This window comes from Astyanax mexicanus, chromosome 18 (genome assembly GCF_023375975.1).
Source record: "Astyanax mexicanus isolate ESR-SI-001 chromosome 18, AstMex3_surface, whole genome shotgun sequence".
In the NCBI taxonomy this organism is placed as follows: Eukaryota; Metazoa; Chordata; class Actinopteri; order Characiformes; family Acestrorhamphidae; genus Astyanax; species Astyanax mexicanus.
This window is the reverse complement of record NC_064425.1, coordinates 41,459,110-41,478,359: the sequence shown is the minus strand read 5'-3', so window position 1 is coordinate 41,478,359 and position 19,250 is coordinate 41,459,110. Positions and strand designations below refer to the sequence as shown.

At 36.0% G+C, this 19,250-nt stretch overlaps 1 protein-coding gene across 6 annotated transcripts in view; it reads left to right on the top strand.

Annotated features, from left to right (window-relative positions):
- The window catches only part of asph (aspartate beta-hydroxylase), a 37,484-nt gene that overhangs the window by 2,338 nt on the left and 15,896 nt on the right, over positions 1-19,250 (top strand). For 2 of the 6 annotated variants that reach the window (XM_049467498.1, XM_049467497.1), the window contains exons 1-4: positions 5,050-5,219; positions 10,011-10,160; positions 10,284-10,328; positions 11,588-11,656. In XM_049467498.1, coding sequence (XP_049323455.1) covers positions 5,159-5,219; positions 10,011-10,160; positions 10,284-10,328; positions 11,588-11,656 — 325 coding nt within the window. In that variant the 5' untranslated portion in view covers positions 5,050-5,158. Of the gene's footprint in view, positions 1-4,993; positions 5,220-10,010; positions 10,161-10,283; positions 10,329-11,587; positions 11,657-19,250 lie in introns of those variants that run through there. The other 4 variants (XM_049467500.1, XM_049467499.1, XM_049467501.1 and 1 more) reach the window with 3 other exon arrangements.

Below are 19,250 nucleotides of genomic sequence, written 5' to 3'. Positions count from 1 at the left end.
TTTCAGTTAAACACTCTGAAAAACAGTTAGCTAAAGTTTACCACAACGTTTTATAGTGAATCCAACCAACATATGTCCCAGGTTAGCATTGTCCCAGCAGGTTAGCATTGTTACTGATACCAGTTGGTAGCAGTGCATTATTTGTAGGCTATTTTGCAAATCTAACTAACTCTTAATAAACTACCTCAAAATTGCCCATTAGCGAATTTCGCGAATTAGCAAACCAGTATTTTGATTTATTTATTTATATTATTTTAGGATATTTATGTTCCAATTCCAATCTATAATTATTTTACAAATATTGTCATTTCTGACAATATTTTAAAACATTTTCAAAGAGAATTGTCCCAGGTTAGCATTGTGTGTAAAATCTCAGGTTAGCATCGTGTGCGTTGTCCTGGGTAAGCATCGTAAGCGTTGTTTCGAGTTAGCGTCCTGTGCGTTGTCCCAGGTTAGCATTGTGAGCGTTGTCCTGGGTTCTGATTGTGATGGTTGTCCCTGTATTAGTGTTCTATTTGGAATTTCCGGCTATAACCTACATAATTTGGCGTTGTTTGTGTTGTATATGTTTGCTAAAGATATTTTGCAAAAGCAACTAATAAAGGGACGTGTTGGTATTTTCTATTTATGTAAGGGGGTTGGGCTTTAAATTTATGTTAAGAGGAACCTTGAGTAACTTTACTTTTAAAAAGTGTGACCTGGAACACTTGCTAAGCAGATGTTCTTCTGAATAGCAGCAGAAACGACACGTCTTCAGCAGTTTCCTCAGGTTAACGTCGCGTATACATTCAGGACACATCTGGTTTAACGCTCCAGGCGGAGGGGGAGGGGTAATGGGTATAACTAGTGCCATTTGAGTTTTGTTTATTCAGAGTTGAGTTGAGTAGAGTTGATTGTGTGGAATTTTCTGGGAGTGTCTGATCAGCGGGGGATCTGTGTCCCAACAAATGGTGAAAACAAGTCACCAGTTTCACTGAGAGCTTCTGAGAAATTCAGCGAAAGTTTTAGTGCCATTAATTAGTGCATATTGAACTTTATTTAAAGCAAAATTTGCAATTCATGTTCTTGAATTGGTGAAAGTATTTGTTCTAACATTTTTTTATATTAAACATAAAAATTAATTTGCTATGCTTTTAGTGCATTTTTTTAATTACCAAAAAAAAAATAATAGTAAGAAGCTTAAAGTTTTTTTTTTCTGTATGATTGTTTGCCTATTATGTAGTATTTTATCAGTAGAGTTCTGTTGCAATATATTATTTTTTGGCACAGATTAGAAGCTTTTTGAGTGAGAAGCTTATTTAGAGTTGAGTTTAGTTGATTATGTGTAACTTAAGGGGAGTGTCTGATCAGCAGGAGGTCTGTGTCACAACAAATGGTGAAAACGAGTGAACAGTTTCACTCCGAGCTTCAGAGAATGTTTCAGTGCTATTAAAATAATGATTATTTAAAGTAACATTTTATAGAAGGGTGTGCCCACTGTGTGTGTGTGTGGTTTATATAACTCGTGTAAATCTGTCACAACTAGCTTGGGTCTTCTAAAAAAAACATAATGTGTTTAAATCAGATGAAAGGTAATTTGTTACACTCAGTCCTACAAAGTACAGCTCACACTGAAATGCATAGACAGACTGATCAATTAATCTTTACTGGTCCTGAAGGAAATTGTGGTGTTACAGTAAAAGTACAAGTAATTACATATGAAATAATAATTACATAGAGTAAGGATAAAAATACTGTCCATGTATTGGGAAAGGGCAAGCTGTTTTACATTTGAACCAGTTTGGCAGAACATTGATTTTGCCACTTGATTGCATCATAATACTTGATATAACCATATTTTCTGCCTCTAGTGGTTGATGTACTAAAATGAATTACTTTAGGATAGTTCTTAGTTGTGTATATAATGATTTGATTATTTTGTAATTATCTGAATTAGGCCTGTCACAAAAAATACAATACTGGGTTATAATACAATCGTATTAACATGACCTCAGTAATACATCAAGATATTGTCTATGGTATTATATGTGATATATGTGTTAAAGTAAATTTTATTCCAGTTTTATAAATATTATAGGATATTTTTATATTGTCAGTTTTTTTTTCTAAAATTTCATTTAAACAATCACAATGTGTCTCATTGATTACAGTACCACAGTATATAATATATTGTGATATATTGAAACCCTGTATTGTGATGTGTATTGTATATACAGGTTCTTGGCCATGTACAGCCCTAATTTAGTATTTACTTAGCCCATCAATATTCCAGTATCTGTAAATTCTTAACTATTAAAAATGTGTTTCTCTTTAAAAAGGAATAATTGCATTATTATCATTTTATATTTTTATTTATATCAGTGGCACAAAATTATTGTTTTGGTTATCACAATTTATTGGGACAGTATATTATCCACAGAAATACAGTTTTTTTTTTTTTTTTTTTTTTTTTTCTTTTTTTTTTTTCATGACTGGTTTACTCAGGAAAGTACAGCATTAGCTTTCTGGCTATCCGGTACCCGGTGCTGCTGCTGCTGCTGCTCTGAGAGTCATGCCCGGTCATGCCCAGTTCTGATGGGTTTGATCAGCTATTTCAGTTTCCCTGCAGGCGTCTGTGCTGCCGAACGGCTCAGTGTCACGCCAAGACTGCTGAGATAAGCATGTTAGAACTTAATGACTAAATCATTTAAAACAGTTTTAATTTAAATTCAAAGCTAATTTAAGCAGTTTTGTTCAGCGTGTTGTTACTCAGCAAAGAGCGTACTTTCATAGATGTTGTAAAATAGAAGCTGTTTGCCACTAAATAGTTTTTCTCCAGTGCAAGACTAAACAAACCATTAAAACAATATTGTAGAACATAATTTTTTCGTAATGGTTTATTTTGATGCATTGCAAAAGTCGCAGGAGTTCATGGAGCTAAGATGGCATTACACCTCGAGACACATTCCCACAAAACTTCTGTACATCTAAGTATCAGCATATTCTTTAGTTATGGCACTGTTACTTATTTGATCAATTTACCATTTAAACAATATATTTTCCCTGGATGAAGTGGTATTGACGATGAATGAATTAATAAACAATATGTTTTACTTCACTGATATAATCTCATAAAAAACCTCATGATTACTTTTGTAGCATTTGGGCACAATAATACATACATTTAATATATTTTTTCTTGTTATGGCTACTGCAGATCTCCACATCAAGACAGGGTGCAGAACATGATCTGGTCTCGATCCGACCCAGCTATCAAATATACTTTTTTTTTTTTACTTGAGCTAAACTGCTGATAAGGTGCAGTTTAATCTGAGATGTTAGTCAGGTAACACTATTTATAACAGGTATGAACAAACACAGTCTCTGCTGCACCGTGCTGTTTGTACGCACAGTCTGTGCTGCGTTCACTGCTCCCGGCTGTGCGACTCTTTTTTACTACATGTACAGTAAATTTTTGCTGCACGTCCCATTGAAAATATTGTTTTTGGAAGTGCAGCGGCAACGCCACGCCAGACAGGTCTGACTAATTAGAGGAGACGATGTGCTTGCGTGGTTTATTGGTGTGCATTTCGATGCGTTTAACTCATCAGCTGATCCAGACCATAGAAACTAGAGGTGTGCCAAAAAATCGATTCACATAAGAATCTTGATTCTCATTTACTACGATTCAGAATCGATTTAAAATGTCCCAAAATCGATTCTGAGGGGCGGGTTTTAGACTGATTTTGGGCTGGGTATTTTTGTTGGACCTGGCAACCCTGGGGATAGCGCTTGTCCTTTCAAACGGAGATCTTCCAGACACACACAGAGCGTAGGTGTTTGAGAATCACCGGTAAGATGGCAGAACAAGCACTATATTACCTTAGATTAACGTGTAGTTTCAATGTTTTATGGCAGAATGCTTCATAACAAGCATAAAAAAGATCGCTAGTAGTTAGTTTCAGTAACTGTTAGCTAGCTAACTAGCTAACTTTCCAGTTCCACCTTAAATAACGCTACAGGTGGCAGCGGGCTGCAGCATTTAAGGCGGAACGGAAAAATACAATAAGCTAATCAGAGCTAATTTCAGCTCCTCATCACAGAGGAATTAAGGAATGGACCATATGAATTAATTTCTCCACCTCCTGCCCCCTTTCTGAAGAAATACAACGACCTTAAATTAACTAGTTAATCAGCAGCTGCTCCTGAACTTTAGCGCTCCACTGCTATCATCACATCAGCCCAGCAGCGTCACCTACACACCACCGCTAGTAGCCTGGTAATAAAGCAGTGTTATTTATTATTTATTTATTGTTCATTAACGTCATTGTGATATCCCAGTGATTCCTCTGTCACTGAGGACCCACATTCCTGCACATTTTATTGTTTTTGTAACACATTACCTGCTCCAGGACCAGTGTATATTATGGAGGGTTTTTTTTCAATAAGATTCATAAGCCAGAAGCAGAAATTTTTATAATTCAAATCGTTTTGAATCAAAAATCGATTTTGAATCGAATCGTGGCCCCCAAAATCGGAATCGAATCGAATCGTGAGATAGTAAACGATTCCCACCCCTAATAGAAACCAACTGCAGGTGTGAAAACGCCCTAAAGCAATTTGTTTAGATCTGAAATGTTGGTGCGCCAGAGCAAAATATAGTGTCAGAATAGTGCTCCTTAAAAAAAAATATATAATTGATGATCATTTGATGAGACTGTTCCTTTAAGAGGAAGTCTTAGAGTTTTTTTTTTTTTCCCTCTGAGCTCTTAAAAGTCCCTCAGGCTGGAGTCATCACTGATCCTCGTATTCACTAGTTCACAAGTTCTGTATCCACAAAAACATCTCTAACAATTAAAACAGATCAGAAAAGCTACTAAGTCTGCATCCTGTCCTGAATCCATTGTTAACGCCGGTTATTTTTATGGGCTGCGTTATTATTGGACAGTAGGAACAGCAGTTCGGAATGCCCCCCCCCCCCTCCTCCTCCTCCTTTCCTACGACTGCTTGAGAATTCACTGGCTCGTCAGGCGACAGGTCTAAAAATACTCCACAAAGCCCGGCCAGGTTCCATATCGAGTTCCGGCCGAACAAAAACGCTGCGCAGCTGCAGCAGTGCTGGGGTTTGGGACGGGACCGACCGGGCCGGGACACGCTCAGAACCCCGCGGTGTGGAGGGATGGGGGAACCAAAGGCTGAGGTGAAGGTAGCAGCGGCGGCGGTGGTGAATGAAGAAGCAGGTAGAGAAGCTCTGCTGTTTGGAATAGTTTATAAAATTGATTAACAGCTCTGAATTCTGCTGGAGCTGCTGCTGGGGCGCTGGTTCTGAAGTGGGACGGTTTGTTTTTCCAGTTTTGTCAGAAACTGAATATAGGGACAAGCTTAAAACAATTAAGGTGCTTTTAAGGATTCTTGTAAGCAATGATGTATAGAAGCAACACTTTTAGTACCATGAAAAACCTTTGAAAAATAGAGATGTATGAGTTTGAGAACTTTTTAAACATCCACAGAACTTGATGTAACTTGATGTAAAGGTCATAATTCTTTAAGGAATCCAAAATGGGTTCAGCTATGAAATGGCTCAAAGAGCACCTTTTATATGAGTGTACTTTAGTGGAACTTTCAGTGTTATATAGGCTTGTACTGATAATTTAATTATTAAATTTTTGACAATGTCTCAATAATATCTCGATAAATAATATATTTGGATATTTTGATTATTTTTTCTCACCTCAGTATTGCCTATGATATTTATTGCTATTTTTGTGAGGAGAGCCATTAATGTCAATCAACTGATGTGTCTAGTTTATAAACTGTGTTTTAATTTTTTATGCTTTATTAATTTAGGTTATTTAAACATATGTTGATATTGCAGTTCAACTGTGATTTAATGTCTGAGTAATCTTAGTGTCATAATAAAGTTCAATGTGTTTTAGAAGTTGTGTATAATTGGATTATTATGTCCCAATATCAGTAATTAGTATGGCATAGGAAAAAAAATTACAATAATATTTCTGGAAGAATATATTGTCACATCAGTTCTTTTGGTGACTTTAGGGTTATAGTTTTGCTGTGGATCCACAATTTAAAAACATAAATATGAAAAATGCTTAATTTTAATTCATGACTAGTTTTGTACAGTTGTGTGTGTGTGTGTTTCTATAGCTGATGAATTGACATCTGTGTGTGTGTGTGTGTGTGTGAGATTTGACCTAGTGGAGAACACAGCGGACGCAACACCTGTTCATTCTCTCTTTCCAGAGCTTCTCTTCAATGCAGATGTATTTATACATGACTCTGAGTAGAGTGTCAGCGGCACCCAGAATAGCTGCACTGTTTAACCCTTTGTTTTCGACTGTGTTCAGACCAAAGGCGAATTTGGTTTGTTTTTTTTAGACCAGGTCTATTTATTTGGGATTAGGGCTGGGTATTGTTATAAAAATTCTGATACCGGTACTAATTCGATACATTGAATTCAATACTGATACCCAAGCGATACTTTTTTGATACCTTTTAATACATTGCAATCAAAAAAGCGAGTGAAAGAGAGAGAGGGAGACTGCGCAAGTTAGAGTGTAAGAGTGTGCAAGAGACAAGTTACCTACAGACAGAGCGAATGAGAGAGAGGGGAAGAGATGGAGCGAGTGAGAAAGAGAGGAAAAGTTCTAGTTAGCGAGAGACAGCACAAGGCAGCAAGAGACAGAGCAAGTAAGAGAGAGAGGGGAAAAGCCAGCACTAGAGACAGAGCGAAAGAGAGGGAGAGACAGAGCGAGATAGCGAGAGAGAGGGAGGAAAAGAGAGGGAGAGACAGAGAAAAAGAGAGGGAGAGACCTAGAGAGTAAGCGCGTGAGAGAGAGGGTAAGTGAGCGTGAGACAGCGCAAGTTAGCAAGATGTGGCATGAGAGCAAGCAAAAGTTTTTTGCACAGCGGTGGTGTGTCCACAATTTGAATTATCACCGCAAACACACACTCTGCGCATGAGCACCAGGGCGCTGTCGTGGTTGTTTTTACCTCACTATGCGCACAAAACTACAGTCTATAATTATTATAGAACTACAAAGAGCTTCTATATGCTCACTAGAGCTGAAAAATGAAAAAATGGAGGTGGTCATAATGTTGTGCTTTATTTGTGTATATCTGGAGAATGTATAACTGGAATGTTCACCCAGTGTAAAAATCTGTGCGGCCCTGATTGTCAGGTCTGAAGGTATTTTAAACAGTTCACCTAATACTGCCTCAAGTCAAAATTCAAATATGCAATATTTCTCCTTTTTATTATAGGTAATCAGTCTTTAAAAAAAAATATATATATATATATATATATATATATATATATATATATATATATATATATATATATATATATTAAAAAAAGACTGATTACCTATAATATATATATATATATATATATATTAAAAAAAGACTGATTACCTATAATATATATATATATATATATTGGGGGGTAATTGCTGTTGTAAATATTTTTTATTTAAAAACATTGGTGACTATCACTGTGTAAAATACTATTTATCATTCAAATCCCATGTCAGATGATCAGATCACATAACTGTCAGTTATGACAAAAATGCACAGAATGTCTCTACTACAAGACTACTCAAGCTTATTTTCTGTTCAATTACGCTTTTATAATACCCACTTACACACACAGATATGATATGGATTATAGACAAATTTGGACATAATTACACCACCTGTTTCCGTGGGCCGGGGTGAGATATGATCAGATTACAGCACTGCTTTTGTTTCGAAAGGTTGAGCTACTTTTATCTCATGCTGCATGTTGTCACTTCTCGAACTGCTTTAACATATACACTATATGCTAAAATATTTGTGGACACCTATTCACACTGGCCTTTTTTCCAGGAGAACGGGAGCACTTGCACTGTAGGTTCGATACATTTGGTGAAGTGTTAAGTGGTTAAAGCTGTTTTGGAGCCCAGAAGTGGCCCAGAGTACTGATTAAGATAATCCCAAACCTCTAAAGTGGACTTTGGTTTGCGGCTACAAATATAACCATATAAAACGCAGTTCAGTTAAATAAGGTTGAGTAAGGACATGGAAAGTTAATAAAATATTGTCAAATATAAAGGCTAGGTTGTGGTTTTAGTGTGTTGATTTTTTTTTTTTTTTTTGAAAGTAAAACTAATGTTAGTAAATCAGTTGCTTAATCTGGTCTAGTGTTAAAGACCGTGGATACTGCTGAACATGTTCCAGTCTGGTTATATTCCACTGTCAGTAACTAGTTGGAAAGGCCCCTTTGAGGGGGATTCTGATAACGAAAAACAGCCTCTTGCGCAGTTTGTCGTTGCATGCAATTCATAACCAGTCATTGACTGGGGGTCCCAGGCCAGTTTGGTTTGCTTGGTTTGCCTTTCTTGTTGCAACAGGCCCGGATGCTGCATGTGCAGTTACGTGATTGGTTCATTTTGCAATGTGACTCTTTCGCTAATTAGGTGAAGGAGGGCTGGACTGAGTTTGGGTACTGACAGTAAGGAGGTGATGAATGCTCATCTCACGCTGGCCTGCATGGAGTAAATCTTCTTATACCGGAGCGTCTTATGGTTTGATGAAATCTAGAGCATCCCAAGTGGTCTTTTACTACTCAAGTAAATCCAATAATCCAATAAAAAGCAGCAAACAGACAAAGCATTAGTGATCCTGCACAAAAAAAAAGTGAAGCATGGAATTGAGAAAATAATCCAGTGATAATAAGCCAAACCCCCTCAAACCAGCCAAGAATCACTACTTGATGCAGTTTTTCACTCAGGACTCAGTGTGAAAACAAAGTATGTTCACACAGATGTTCAAATGCACCTATGCACCTGATATAGTCCCTGTATTAGGGAAGTATTTCCAGTATAATAGGACTCTCTGGAGCATATAAAAAACGTGAAGCTATTGGCACCATGCCTAATGCCATTTATGGGCTATACTAGAGGGGTAAAAATCATCCAGCATTGAATTCTGGACAAGAGGAACTGCGTTCTCCAGAATTATTGTGCTTAGGCATGGTATAATAATTATATTATTAATTTATTGTACAATATGTGGACGCAAGGTCAATCATTTTATCTGACTTATTATCTGACGGTATTATACAAAATTAAAAAGTAAACAAGGAATGCCTATCAATGTCAATCTGCTGGTATGCTGACTTTTTTTAATTTAGGAAAATAAATAATAAAAATATATATATATTAGGAAAAAGTGTAACTGTATTATGCCATTTTATTATTATGAGTCACATGCTGCTAAAATGCAATAACATTTATTGCAATTATTTCTATATTGTACAATATATCGTACGAAATAAATTAACATGGCTAGTAGTATCGTGACACAAATATCATGATATTAAAAATCCATATTGTGATAACAGGGCTGTTCTGTCTTAAAAGTAGTCTATTATTTACTGTGAAGCTTTAGGTATTTATTTATTGTATAATTGTTTTAGTTTGCAGTTTATATGCATGCACTAAATATTCTGCAATATTATTTGCTGCATTATATTATTTTATGCTATATTATTTATTTTGCCACATTATGATTATGCAGTTATACTCTTATACTACATTCCTGAAATTAATTAATTATTTTTCTGTTTTCCTATATCGCCAAGTATATCGTTATCGCAAAAATACCCTGAAATATCGTGATATTATTTTAGAGCCATATCGCCCACCCCTAATGGCTAGTCAAATTGAGCTTTATCCTGTACTTTTGGATGGGAGTTTGGGAGTTGGCCATAAAGGATTATCCTCCAACATCATCTGACCTTAAAAATGCTCTCAGTTGCAATCAAATCCTGACAGCAGTACTTCTCCAGAATCTAGTTCAGTAGAGACAGTTACTCCAAAGTTCTGGAGCAGATCTTTTTAATATTTTTATTTTCAGAAGAAATCAGGTGTCCCAGTACTGTTGTTCATATTCTGTAGTATTTTAAACTGTAGTATTTTTTTTATTATTAAGGTGGCTTGATTCTCATGGTTTATATATTTCCTGTGTTACAGAGACTAAGGTTCCGGCCAATAAGAATGGGAAGAAGGCTGATGGAGGCGGAGCCTCCTTCTTCACCTGGTTCATGGTTCTGGCTCTGCTGGGAGTTTGGACCTCCGTAGCCGTGGTCTACTTTGACCTGGTGGACTATCAGGGAGTCATTGGTGAGTAAAACATAGATAAAGCTGATCTTCATACAGTTTGAACTGATGTTGCTGTTGATTAAATTAAACTTTTATATAATTATATATATATCTTTCCTTGTCTGGTCTTAATCCTGCATGCAGCCAAGGCTAAGGACTTTCGTTATAATCTTTCAGAGGTATTACAAGGTACGATATCATACCCGAGGATTACGATCACTGTCATAAACTTCATTTCATTAATTAAATATTACACTGTATGTCAATGCAAGGTCACTGAAATTTCTCATGTTTTTTTTTAGTGTATGATCCACATATGTCCTTTGCCATGTAGCACAAGCAATACGCTAGAAGTTCAAATATAGTACCATAGTACCATACTCCATACTACTGAATTTATGTAGATTTAACAAATACACTGTTAAAATTTAGCAAACACTAGGGCTATAGAGTTATACAGAGGTTAACAATTAAGTATATTGCGCTGTATTCTGATACTGTAAAGAATATAAATATATATATCACAGTATATCAAATTTTATAAAAACTGTTACTATAAAAACAAACTACCATATTTATAAAATCAGAATTGAAAAAAGTTACTTGTTAGTTGTGTCAATTAACAAAAAACTATAATCTGTTCATTGCAACAGTATTTTGATCACAATCATATTTTGTCCTTTTAAAACTGAATCATTTTAAAACTGAACTATATATAATCACAGCAATGTTCTGCGATTTAATCATAATGTAATTAATTTGCACCAAAATAATTGTAATATTAATAAGAAAAAGAAAAAAGTAAAAGTTTCCAGATTACTTGTGACACATTAACAGGTAAACAATTATAATAGGACGAGGTTTTGCTGTCTGAGCACTTTGGCATTTAAGTTACAATAAAAATTTAAACTTTAGGTGGGTGATATAGCGCTCAAATTATGACATTATTACAAGGTATTTTGTGATGATGATTTTCTTGCCAATATGACAAATCATTTAATTAAAACAAAATTTAAGAGTATACTATTGCGTTAAAATAATACAAAAAAATGTGTAAAACCAAAATAGACTGCTTTCAGGAATTTTACATTATCACAGTATTGAGTATTTAGTATTTTTTGGCAGTATTATTATGTATGATATAAATTGGCACACCCCTAAAGTGTTCATATGCATCTCTGAATGTGGTTTGAGTGATGGTATTCTGATTCTGTTTCATTCACACCTGTTCACACTTTGTGATCAGATCTCCCAGGATTTATGTTAATGCCAGGTGTGAACAGGGTCAGAAATAATTGCAAGTAACTTCACAATTTTTCTGAAACAACTAGAATCATTCACACTCATCTTCATAAGAATTTTTGACTTACTTTTATTACACCATTGAGTATTTAGCTGATTTGAATTACTGAAATATAATATTGAAGTATAATATTGTAAATTTCCAGGAAAACTGGTCTCCTACGACACTGACGGTGATGGCGACTTCGACGTGGAGGATGCTAAAGTACTGCTAGGCAAGTGCATTTAATTTACTGTGATCGTCAAATTTGGGTTATTTTTGTTGCATGACTGACTTTGGTTTACTTTTGTTCCTCAAAACAACAGCACATGACAAATGCAAAGTGCATGTGCATGGTGTAGAAGGGATTTCAGTATGTGTGTGTGTGTGTGTGTGTGTGATCGTACTTTACTTTATTACTGTGTTTTATACACACACCTCTAACCAGACGTTGTAGGAAATTGTGTGGAATATGAATATTTTCAGTTTGCATGACAAGCAGAATGTGTCTGGAAATAAATGCACATGCATATTAAAATTAAAGGTTAAGGATAAGGTAGATTTGTTGTAGGACTGAAAGTGTTTTAATCTATTAAACTTTAGGAATACACGCCTGCTACTTATTCTTATTACTTTATCATAGCATTAGATGTTCATGTTTTTCTTATGAGCAGTATAAACAATTCGCCTTATTCACACAGCAGCCATTTTAATTATTACAAGTAACTTGTTAGTCGGTAGATAGAAGTGAATATTGTAGAGTAGTTTTCCTGATAAACACATTGAAAGTGCTGCAATAACATTCTTAATAACAGCAAACTTGAAATTGCTTTACCCGCAAGTTCGGATACCACATTATGCTGGATCTCCATCAGCAGCTGGAGTCTGAGAGAGCACAATTGGCAATGCTCTCTCTGTGAGGGTAGATGGTGCTCTCTTCCCGCATCACTCCAATCTATATTAATTATATTAAAAATTTAATATAATACATATTGATTTATACTGTTTTAAAGCAAAATCCAATTAACGTTAGACTATCAGGGCATGACATGCATGCTAAAGCAAGGTCTTACATTAGTAGTTATAATATGTCCACTGTGTGAATAAGGTGATTTTTTTTTAAGTTGTTAAACAGAGTTTTGCCCAGTCATGTCAGCCCTGCCAAGTGTCAAGATCTGTAAAATCTCTGTACTTTAGAGCTTTAACCCAATTGTGTCACTGCATGCCCCTGTGGTATGGCTGGACAATGTTAAAAAAATAATTATAATTGTCTGTAAAAAGTTAGATGACAATATATTTCAGGTTATGTAAAATGCTATAAGATTTCAATATTAATATAAACAGTATAAAAGCCGCATAAATAAATACAGCAGATGTCTGTACCTAAAAACTACTGAAGAATAAATTTTCCTTTTCATGCAATGGCGTATGTAATGAAAACGAGTTAGTAATGAATTATGTAAGTAATCTATATTTAAATAACGAAAATATGAAGCAGACTAGAGCACAGTCACTGTGACCTGGGGATCACTGCTTCGAATCCCGATCATGCTGTCTCTCCATCAGCAGCTGGAGTCAGAGAGAGAGAGAACAATTGACCACGCTCTCTCTTGGTGGGAAAGTTGCGCTCTCTTCCCTCATAACTCTCATTATGATGCTGGTTAGCACAGGCATCTGTTAGCTGATGTATCAGAGCTGGAGATCCAGCGCTTTCCTGTAAGTGCGCTGTGATGCTAGCTCGTGATGCTGAAAAGAGGCGGAGTCTGTCATCACATGTAAAGTAGGTGGCATACTCTCATCCTCACCCACATAATGTCAGAAGCTTTACACTGATAGGTGTGCCATAGTGAGTGGGTGGGATAATTGGTCTTTTAAGCTGGTAGAAAATGGAAAAATATATATTTTTCGGACTAAAGGTGCGCCTTTTTTCTATGTATTTTATCAGTCAGGTATTAAGGAGCAGTAATGCCACTCTGCTGAGGTACAGCGTTATTAGTGTAAGTTTTCAGTGAAGTTTCTCCAGCACAGGGACTGGAGCAGCATTAACATTAGCCACTGTAAGTGGCGATAAGTGCTAACTCTCATCATTTAGAGTCTTGAAGTATGTTGTAGTGCGCTTTTTTTGTGTTAAAACAAGCAGCGTGGAATAAACCACTAGCTAATAGCGCCCTGGCTTTCCAGAACACTCAGGGTTCCTCAGTCTAGTGCTATCAGGCAGCCTTTACTAGCACTAAGAGCTGCTAACTGCGGCTAGCGCTGTTGCTGACCGCAGCTAGCGCTGCTTCTATCCGCAAAAAAATCGTTTGACTTTGCAAGAAAATGTTTTTTTTTTTACTTAGGCACCCCCAGTGGTGAGACCTGCTTGAATTAGAAGGAAAACATGGCGACATCATTGTTCCTTACTATTGTCGTTTAAAATGCACGTTATTATCCGGTGCACCTTATGTATGAAAATAGACCAGATAAAAGACATATAGTCCGTAAAATACGGTACTACTATTGACACTTTTTCTGTCACAATATATATTATTGGTATTAAATTAGTTGTCCAGCCCTACCTTGTCCTCTAATTCCTTTCCCCTCTAGTCTTTACTTTAAGCTGCCTTATCTTTAGCTGCTTCTTTAGATGCACCAGTTTCCTTGTCTACTAAACCTGCATCCAACTTTCACTCCTCTTCCTCCACCTCCTCGCTCCACCACTCTCCCTTTTTCTCTCTTTCTCTTCCTCTCCTTTTCCCTCTCTGTTTCCCCATTTGCGTAGGGCTGACCAAAGATGGCAGCAAAGAGAACTCTGAGTCTCTCGAGGAAGTGCTCGATATTTTAGCGGAGGAGAGCTCTGATTGGTTTCAAGGCTTCTTCACCTTCCTTTATGATGTAATGAGTCCGTTTGAAACGGTAGAGGACGAAGAATCGGATGCGGCGGCAGAGGACGTTGCTGGCACGTCACAGACTGACGGGGTTCAGGGTCAAAAGACGTGTGTGATTTTAGGCCTTCAGAACCAGTAGCTGCGCTTTCTGACACGACGAACGCACTTTATCACGGGAGAGTAAATTCCCTAGACTCAGAGTCTGTTGTCAGAGCGTGACGGAGGAAACGGTCGGGGAGTTTACCAACAGTCACCTCAGAGGACCTAACAACCCAAACGAAGATGTCCATGGGAATATTCAGCTCTGTAAATATCCTGTGTGAATAACAAGGCTGTATCGTTTATGCACTGATGCCATTCTTTTGTAACAGTATTTACAGTGTACGGTTATACAGATACAAGAAAAAGTAAGAACACTTTTTGATATTACCTGGATTTCTGCATCGATTACTACTTAAGCTTATTTAGACAATGTTTAAATATAATTATTAACACATATCTGGTCATTACTGTTCATGTCTTTTATAGAGCACATTTAATAAACATCCACAGAGGATTTTGTGGACCATTCCAAATACAACTCGGAGCTTTGTAAGCTTGATGCTTCCTCCACCATGCTTCATAGTTGGAATGAGTCTTTGGTCCTAGCTTTCAGTATTGAGGCAGTTTCCCGAGTAGGACTGATTTAAGACTAAGCTTAGTCTTGAATTACACATGCATGGAGCTTTACCACTGAAAGAAAGATTTACTCTAGGACTAATCCTAATCTCTTTCTGAGAAACTGACCAAAGGTGCTATGCATTTGTGCTGAATTAGTGTTTGGCTTTTATGTAATTCCCTGTCTTGAGCAATGTTTTTGTAGCCTTTTCCAGTCATTCTTGAGAATAATGGATCTGTCTAACCAAGCGTTGTGTGCATTTTATTTAATATGCGAAGCACCTGTAAAAAAAACACAATTTATTACTATTAATTTATGCACATTTTGCTAGGAATTCTCCAAATATATGCTATTATATACTGAACAAAATAATTTGACTGAAAATGGCAAAAAGCATGTTGCTGTTTGGCTGAATAATTAATTTTTAAGCAATATTGGTGGGTTTATTTTTTTTTTCCTAACACTGGCAAAACCTGTGGAAATTACAAATGTTTCATTTGTGCATCTATCTTTCACCAGTTCGATCTTGCACAGAGGCTCACTTTTATATAGGACATTTATAAACAGTATAACCAGTTTTTTTTTTCTTTTTTTGTTACAATTGTGGTTGTCTGTAATACCCTTGAATAAGGATCTAACAACATTTTATTAGTAATCAGTGCTGAAATCCAGCTAATCAAGGTTCACTTTTTCCCTTTAGCTGTATACTATTGCCTATACCTGCAAATTATATAGATAATTCCTACTATCACTACCACATATCATTCCAGAATGTATAACACTGATTTTTGAACAATGTTCTTTATGTTTCCTCATTTCGTGCATCCAGTTTACGTGAATCTGTCATTTTCTTTGCGTTACGTTAATGTTAATTGAGCCCATTATTCAACTTCTTCTGTTCTTGTGGTTTAGGTAACTTGGTTTAATCATAAGCACACTTTACAAGATAAAAACAGCAATAATTGTGGATTCAGGTACCTCGTCCTTTCAGAAATCTTCATGTAACAACTGAGTTACTTTTTGCTTTGTGTTCCTGAGCTTACCTTGAGTAAAGAGGATGAGCTGAGCTATCCGAGAAGATGACTTTGGATGATTTATGTTTATAATAGAAGTTGCAAAGTCATGCTTACCTCAGTCTCCCCTTTCTTCCGGGAATCTTTAAGTTTGTATAGGACTGGACAATATTGGGGAAAAAAATCATATCACAATATATTTGATTTCTGTAAATTCTATGTAATTCTAATATGGATGGATGTTGCCATGCCACAGAAACCTAAGTTGTCCTGCCCTTTGTGCTCAGCTTGAATGCACTGAACTGACTGCAACAACACCAGGCCAATTTCTGATAGTTTAACATTCCTTTATTTATCTATGAATTACAAGGATGTTCCAAAGATTTTTATAAGATCCTAGATTACTCAAATATGTCTTAATTTAAGCTGGAAATATTTACAGAAGTTAGATATTTGACCATATTTTGATCAAATGTTTACTAAGCAGAGAAAAAAATAATAAAGTTTTATGTCATTTATTGTTTGTTAGTTATTTATCTGTTCATTAATACGATCTGGCTTATATATGAAGCTTATAAATGACCCTTTATACGAAACCTAGAAAATCATATTAGCCACAATGCTAACTATTTTCTTAGCTGAATGGATTGCTGACCATTGATGAATGGTTGTTTAATATGATGTGTATTTAATATATAATTTACTCTGATCTTTAGTTATGAAGGTTTGGCCCTTTAGCAGGAGTTCTAAGTGCTTATAAAAATCTAGAATTGTAAAAAAAAATCATATCGCTGTTGTTAAAATATTTTCTGTTGCGAAATATAGAAAACAAATTATTGTCCAGCCCTAAGCTCATATTTATTCATCGTCATATCTGAAAATGTATCATTTTAAAGTCAGATGAAAGAACATGCACAGAAATTATTTATACAGGAAGAACAAGTGGATGCATTCCCAGTGTTTAGTATACGGCAGCGCTTTGCTGTCCTGAACCCCAGATTTCTGTTACTGTCAACAAAAACATCCTACATGCCAATAAAAAAATATTTTAAAAAATCTTGTGTCCACAAAAATGATCATCTTCTATGTTCAATTTATTGTGTTTAATCTTGGAAAATATTTAGGTGTGGGAACAACTCATATGAAGCAATTTACCATTACAATACTGTTTTGCTAATTTGCTAACCATTTTTGTTTTTGCTATTTATTTGGGAAATTAACTGCAAAGGGGCCTTGCTACCAAAAGTCAAAACAGAGATCCAGGTCCAAACCTCTTTTAAGCAAGTAAAAAGCTTGGAAAAACTCTACACAATGGATCTGTTTACTTTATGTATGATTCTTTATGGCCAGGGTGCAACTATTTGCACAGACAGTTAACATGACCTCTGAAACAGTACTGAGGATACTGGGGAAGGGTAAAATAAGGATGACTGATTGATTGAATGTTGGAATTCATGTGCAGATGTTTGTGTTTTCTGAGTTACTGGGTTTATAGGCAGTATTTTATAAAAATAATTAGCTAACTTGACTAGCTTTAGCATTTATCTGTTTCTCAAAAGGCTGCCTTTCTCTGTGTAAATGACTGAGACATTTAGCTAAAATAGCGCTGCTGAGCTAGCTAGCTACATTTGTTTCTAAAATTGAACTGTTTCAGTAAAGCTATTATTAGAAAAGCACTTCTGAGGTAAATGTAACAAACTGTACTGCTGTGGTAGCTAGCTAGCTAGCTAGCTAAATGTGCGAGTGGCATTGCTGAGGTAAATCTGTTGAACTTCTGGGGGTTTAAAGTAATAATAAAAATTTTAATTGTAGTTTTTAAATCTTAAAGCTTGTTCTTTGAAAAATGTAGCTGTTTTGCTTGGTATTCTGCATTTTGCTCATGTTTGGTTTCCATGTTACCGTAACTTCCCTACTACTCAGGAAAAAACATGTATGTGGAAAGGGCATTAATCTGGTTAATCTGGGTGCGTTTGAACAATGGGACGTATGTTACACATGGTTGAACAGAGTGCTCCTGGCGCTGTGCGTCTAAGGAATGCATGAAAAGATGAAAGATGGGGGATTACACTGTTTGGATGGTCAGCTCTGTAAACTTTCTAGTAAAGAAGCTGCTTGGCGATGCACACTGATGGAGTTGACAGATCTGAGCGTACTTGTTAAAATTTGCTGTTTTTGTTTTTCTCATGTAACAGATGAGAAGCCGAGAGATTTGTCCAAGATGAGAGGTATTCTGTACTAGCACTTAAGCTAGCCTTCAGTGTGGGCTGTGATGTGAGGGTTTGGATTTTATTGCATGTTGTGTTTGAGATCTTGGCTCAGTTTGTCATTTACTCACTGCTAATGATTCACAGAACTGCAAAACATGCATGTTTTTCCTGTTTTCCCAGTGTCCAGTAATGTATGAGGGCATATCATTATAATTTTTTTACGTATATTTACAGGATTGTAAAAATATGAATGCACTGAATATTTGGCAACTGCTCTTAACTGATAGGAAGCCCTTTGGTGTTTGTTAGGTTGAGTAAAAAGGCTGAATAATTTAGGCCAACAATGAAACAATATATTTTATATATATATTTTGGAGGCTGTGTCAGGCAGGCCAACGCAAGCTGTAAGGGCTAAAAAAATAGCGTTAGCTAACCTAACTGAGCCTAAGCATTTGTTTGTTTACTAAAAGACTGTTTTTCCTATGGTAAATTCCTCTCACTTGTGACTTGAGTAGCACTGATGCGATTCATTTATGATTATAGTAGCAGTACTGAGGTAGATCTATCATTAAAATAGCTATACTGAGGTAAATGTATTAGTAGAGCGGTACTATTTTCGGTTAAATGTATTGTTGCATTGTCTGTTGGGCTATAAAGAAGGTTACGTGTTCAACAAATTAACAATTGCTCTTTGAAAAGCAAGACAAAAATAAATTTGGGCTTCTTAATATTCAGTATTTGGCCTTTTGCTGAATGTTTGATTTTCAGACAAAAAAAAGCATTTTGCTGCATTTATTATGGGAATGTAGCTTGTTTGGCTAGTTTTAAGTCTAGTCTTTAGATCAGTGGTGACTGGGGTGGGTCTGATTACTAGTAAAGCAGCATGTGGGCTAGGTAGTATTGTTTACATGTATGGAGCTTTATGGCAGATGATGTTTTTATCTAGCATATAGAGTGAATGTTCTAACATTTGGCCACTTAACTCGTGTTAATCGTGTGTGTGATAGTGTAATTAATTATATTGCATAAAATAACCACATACTGCTTTGTGTAGAGTAAACCAATACTCCATAATATCACATGA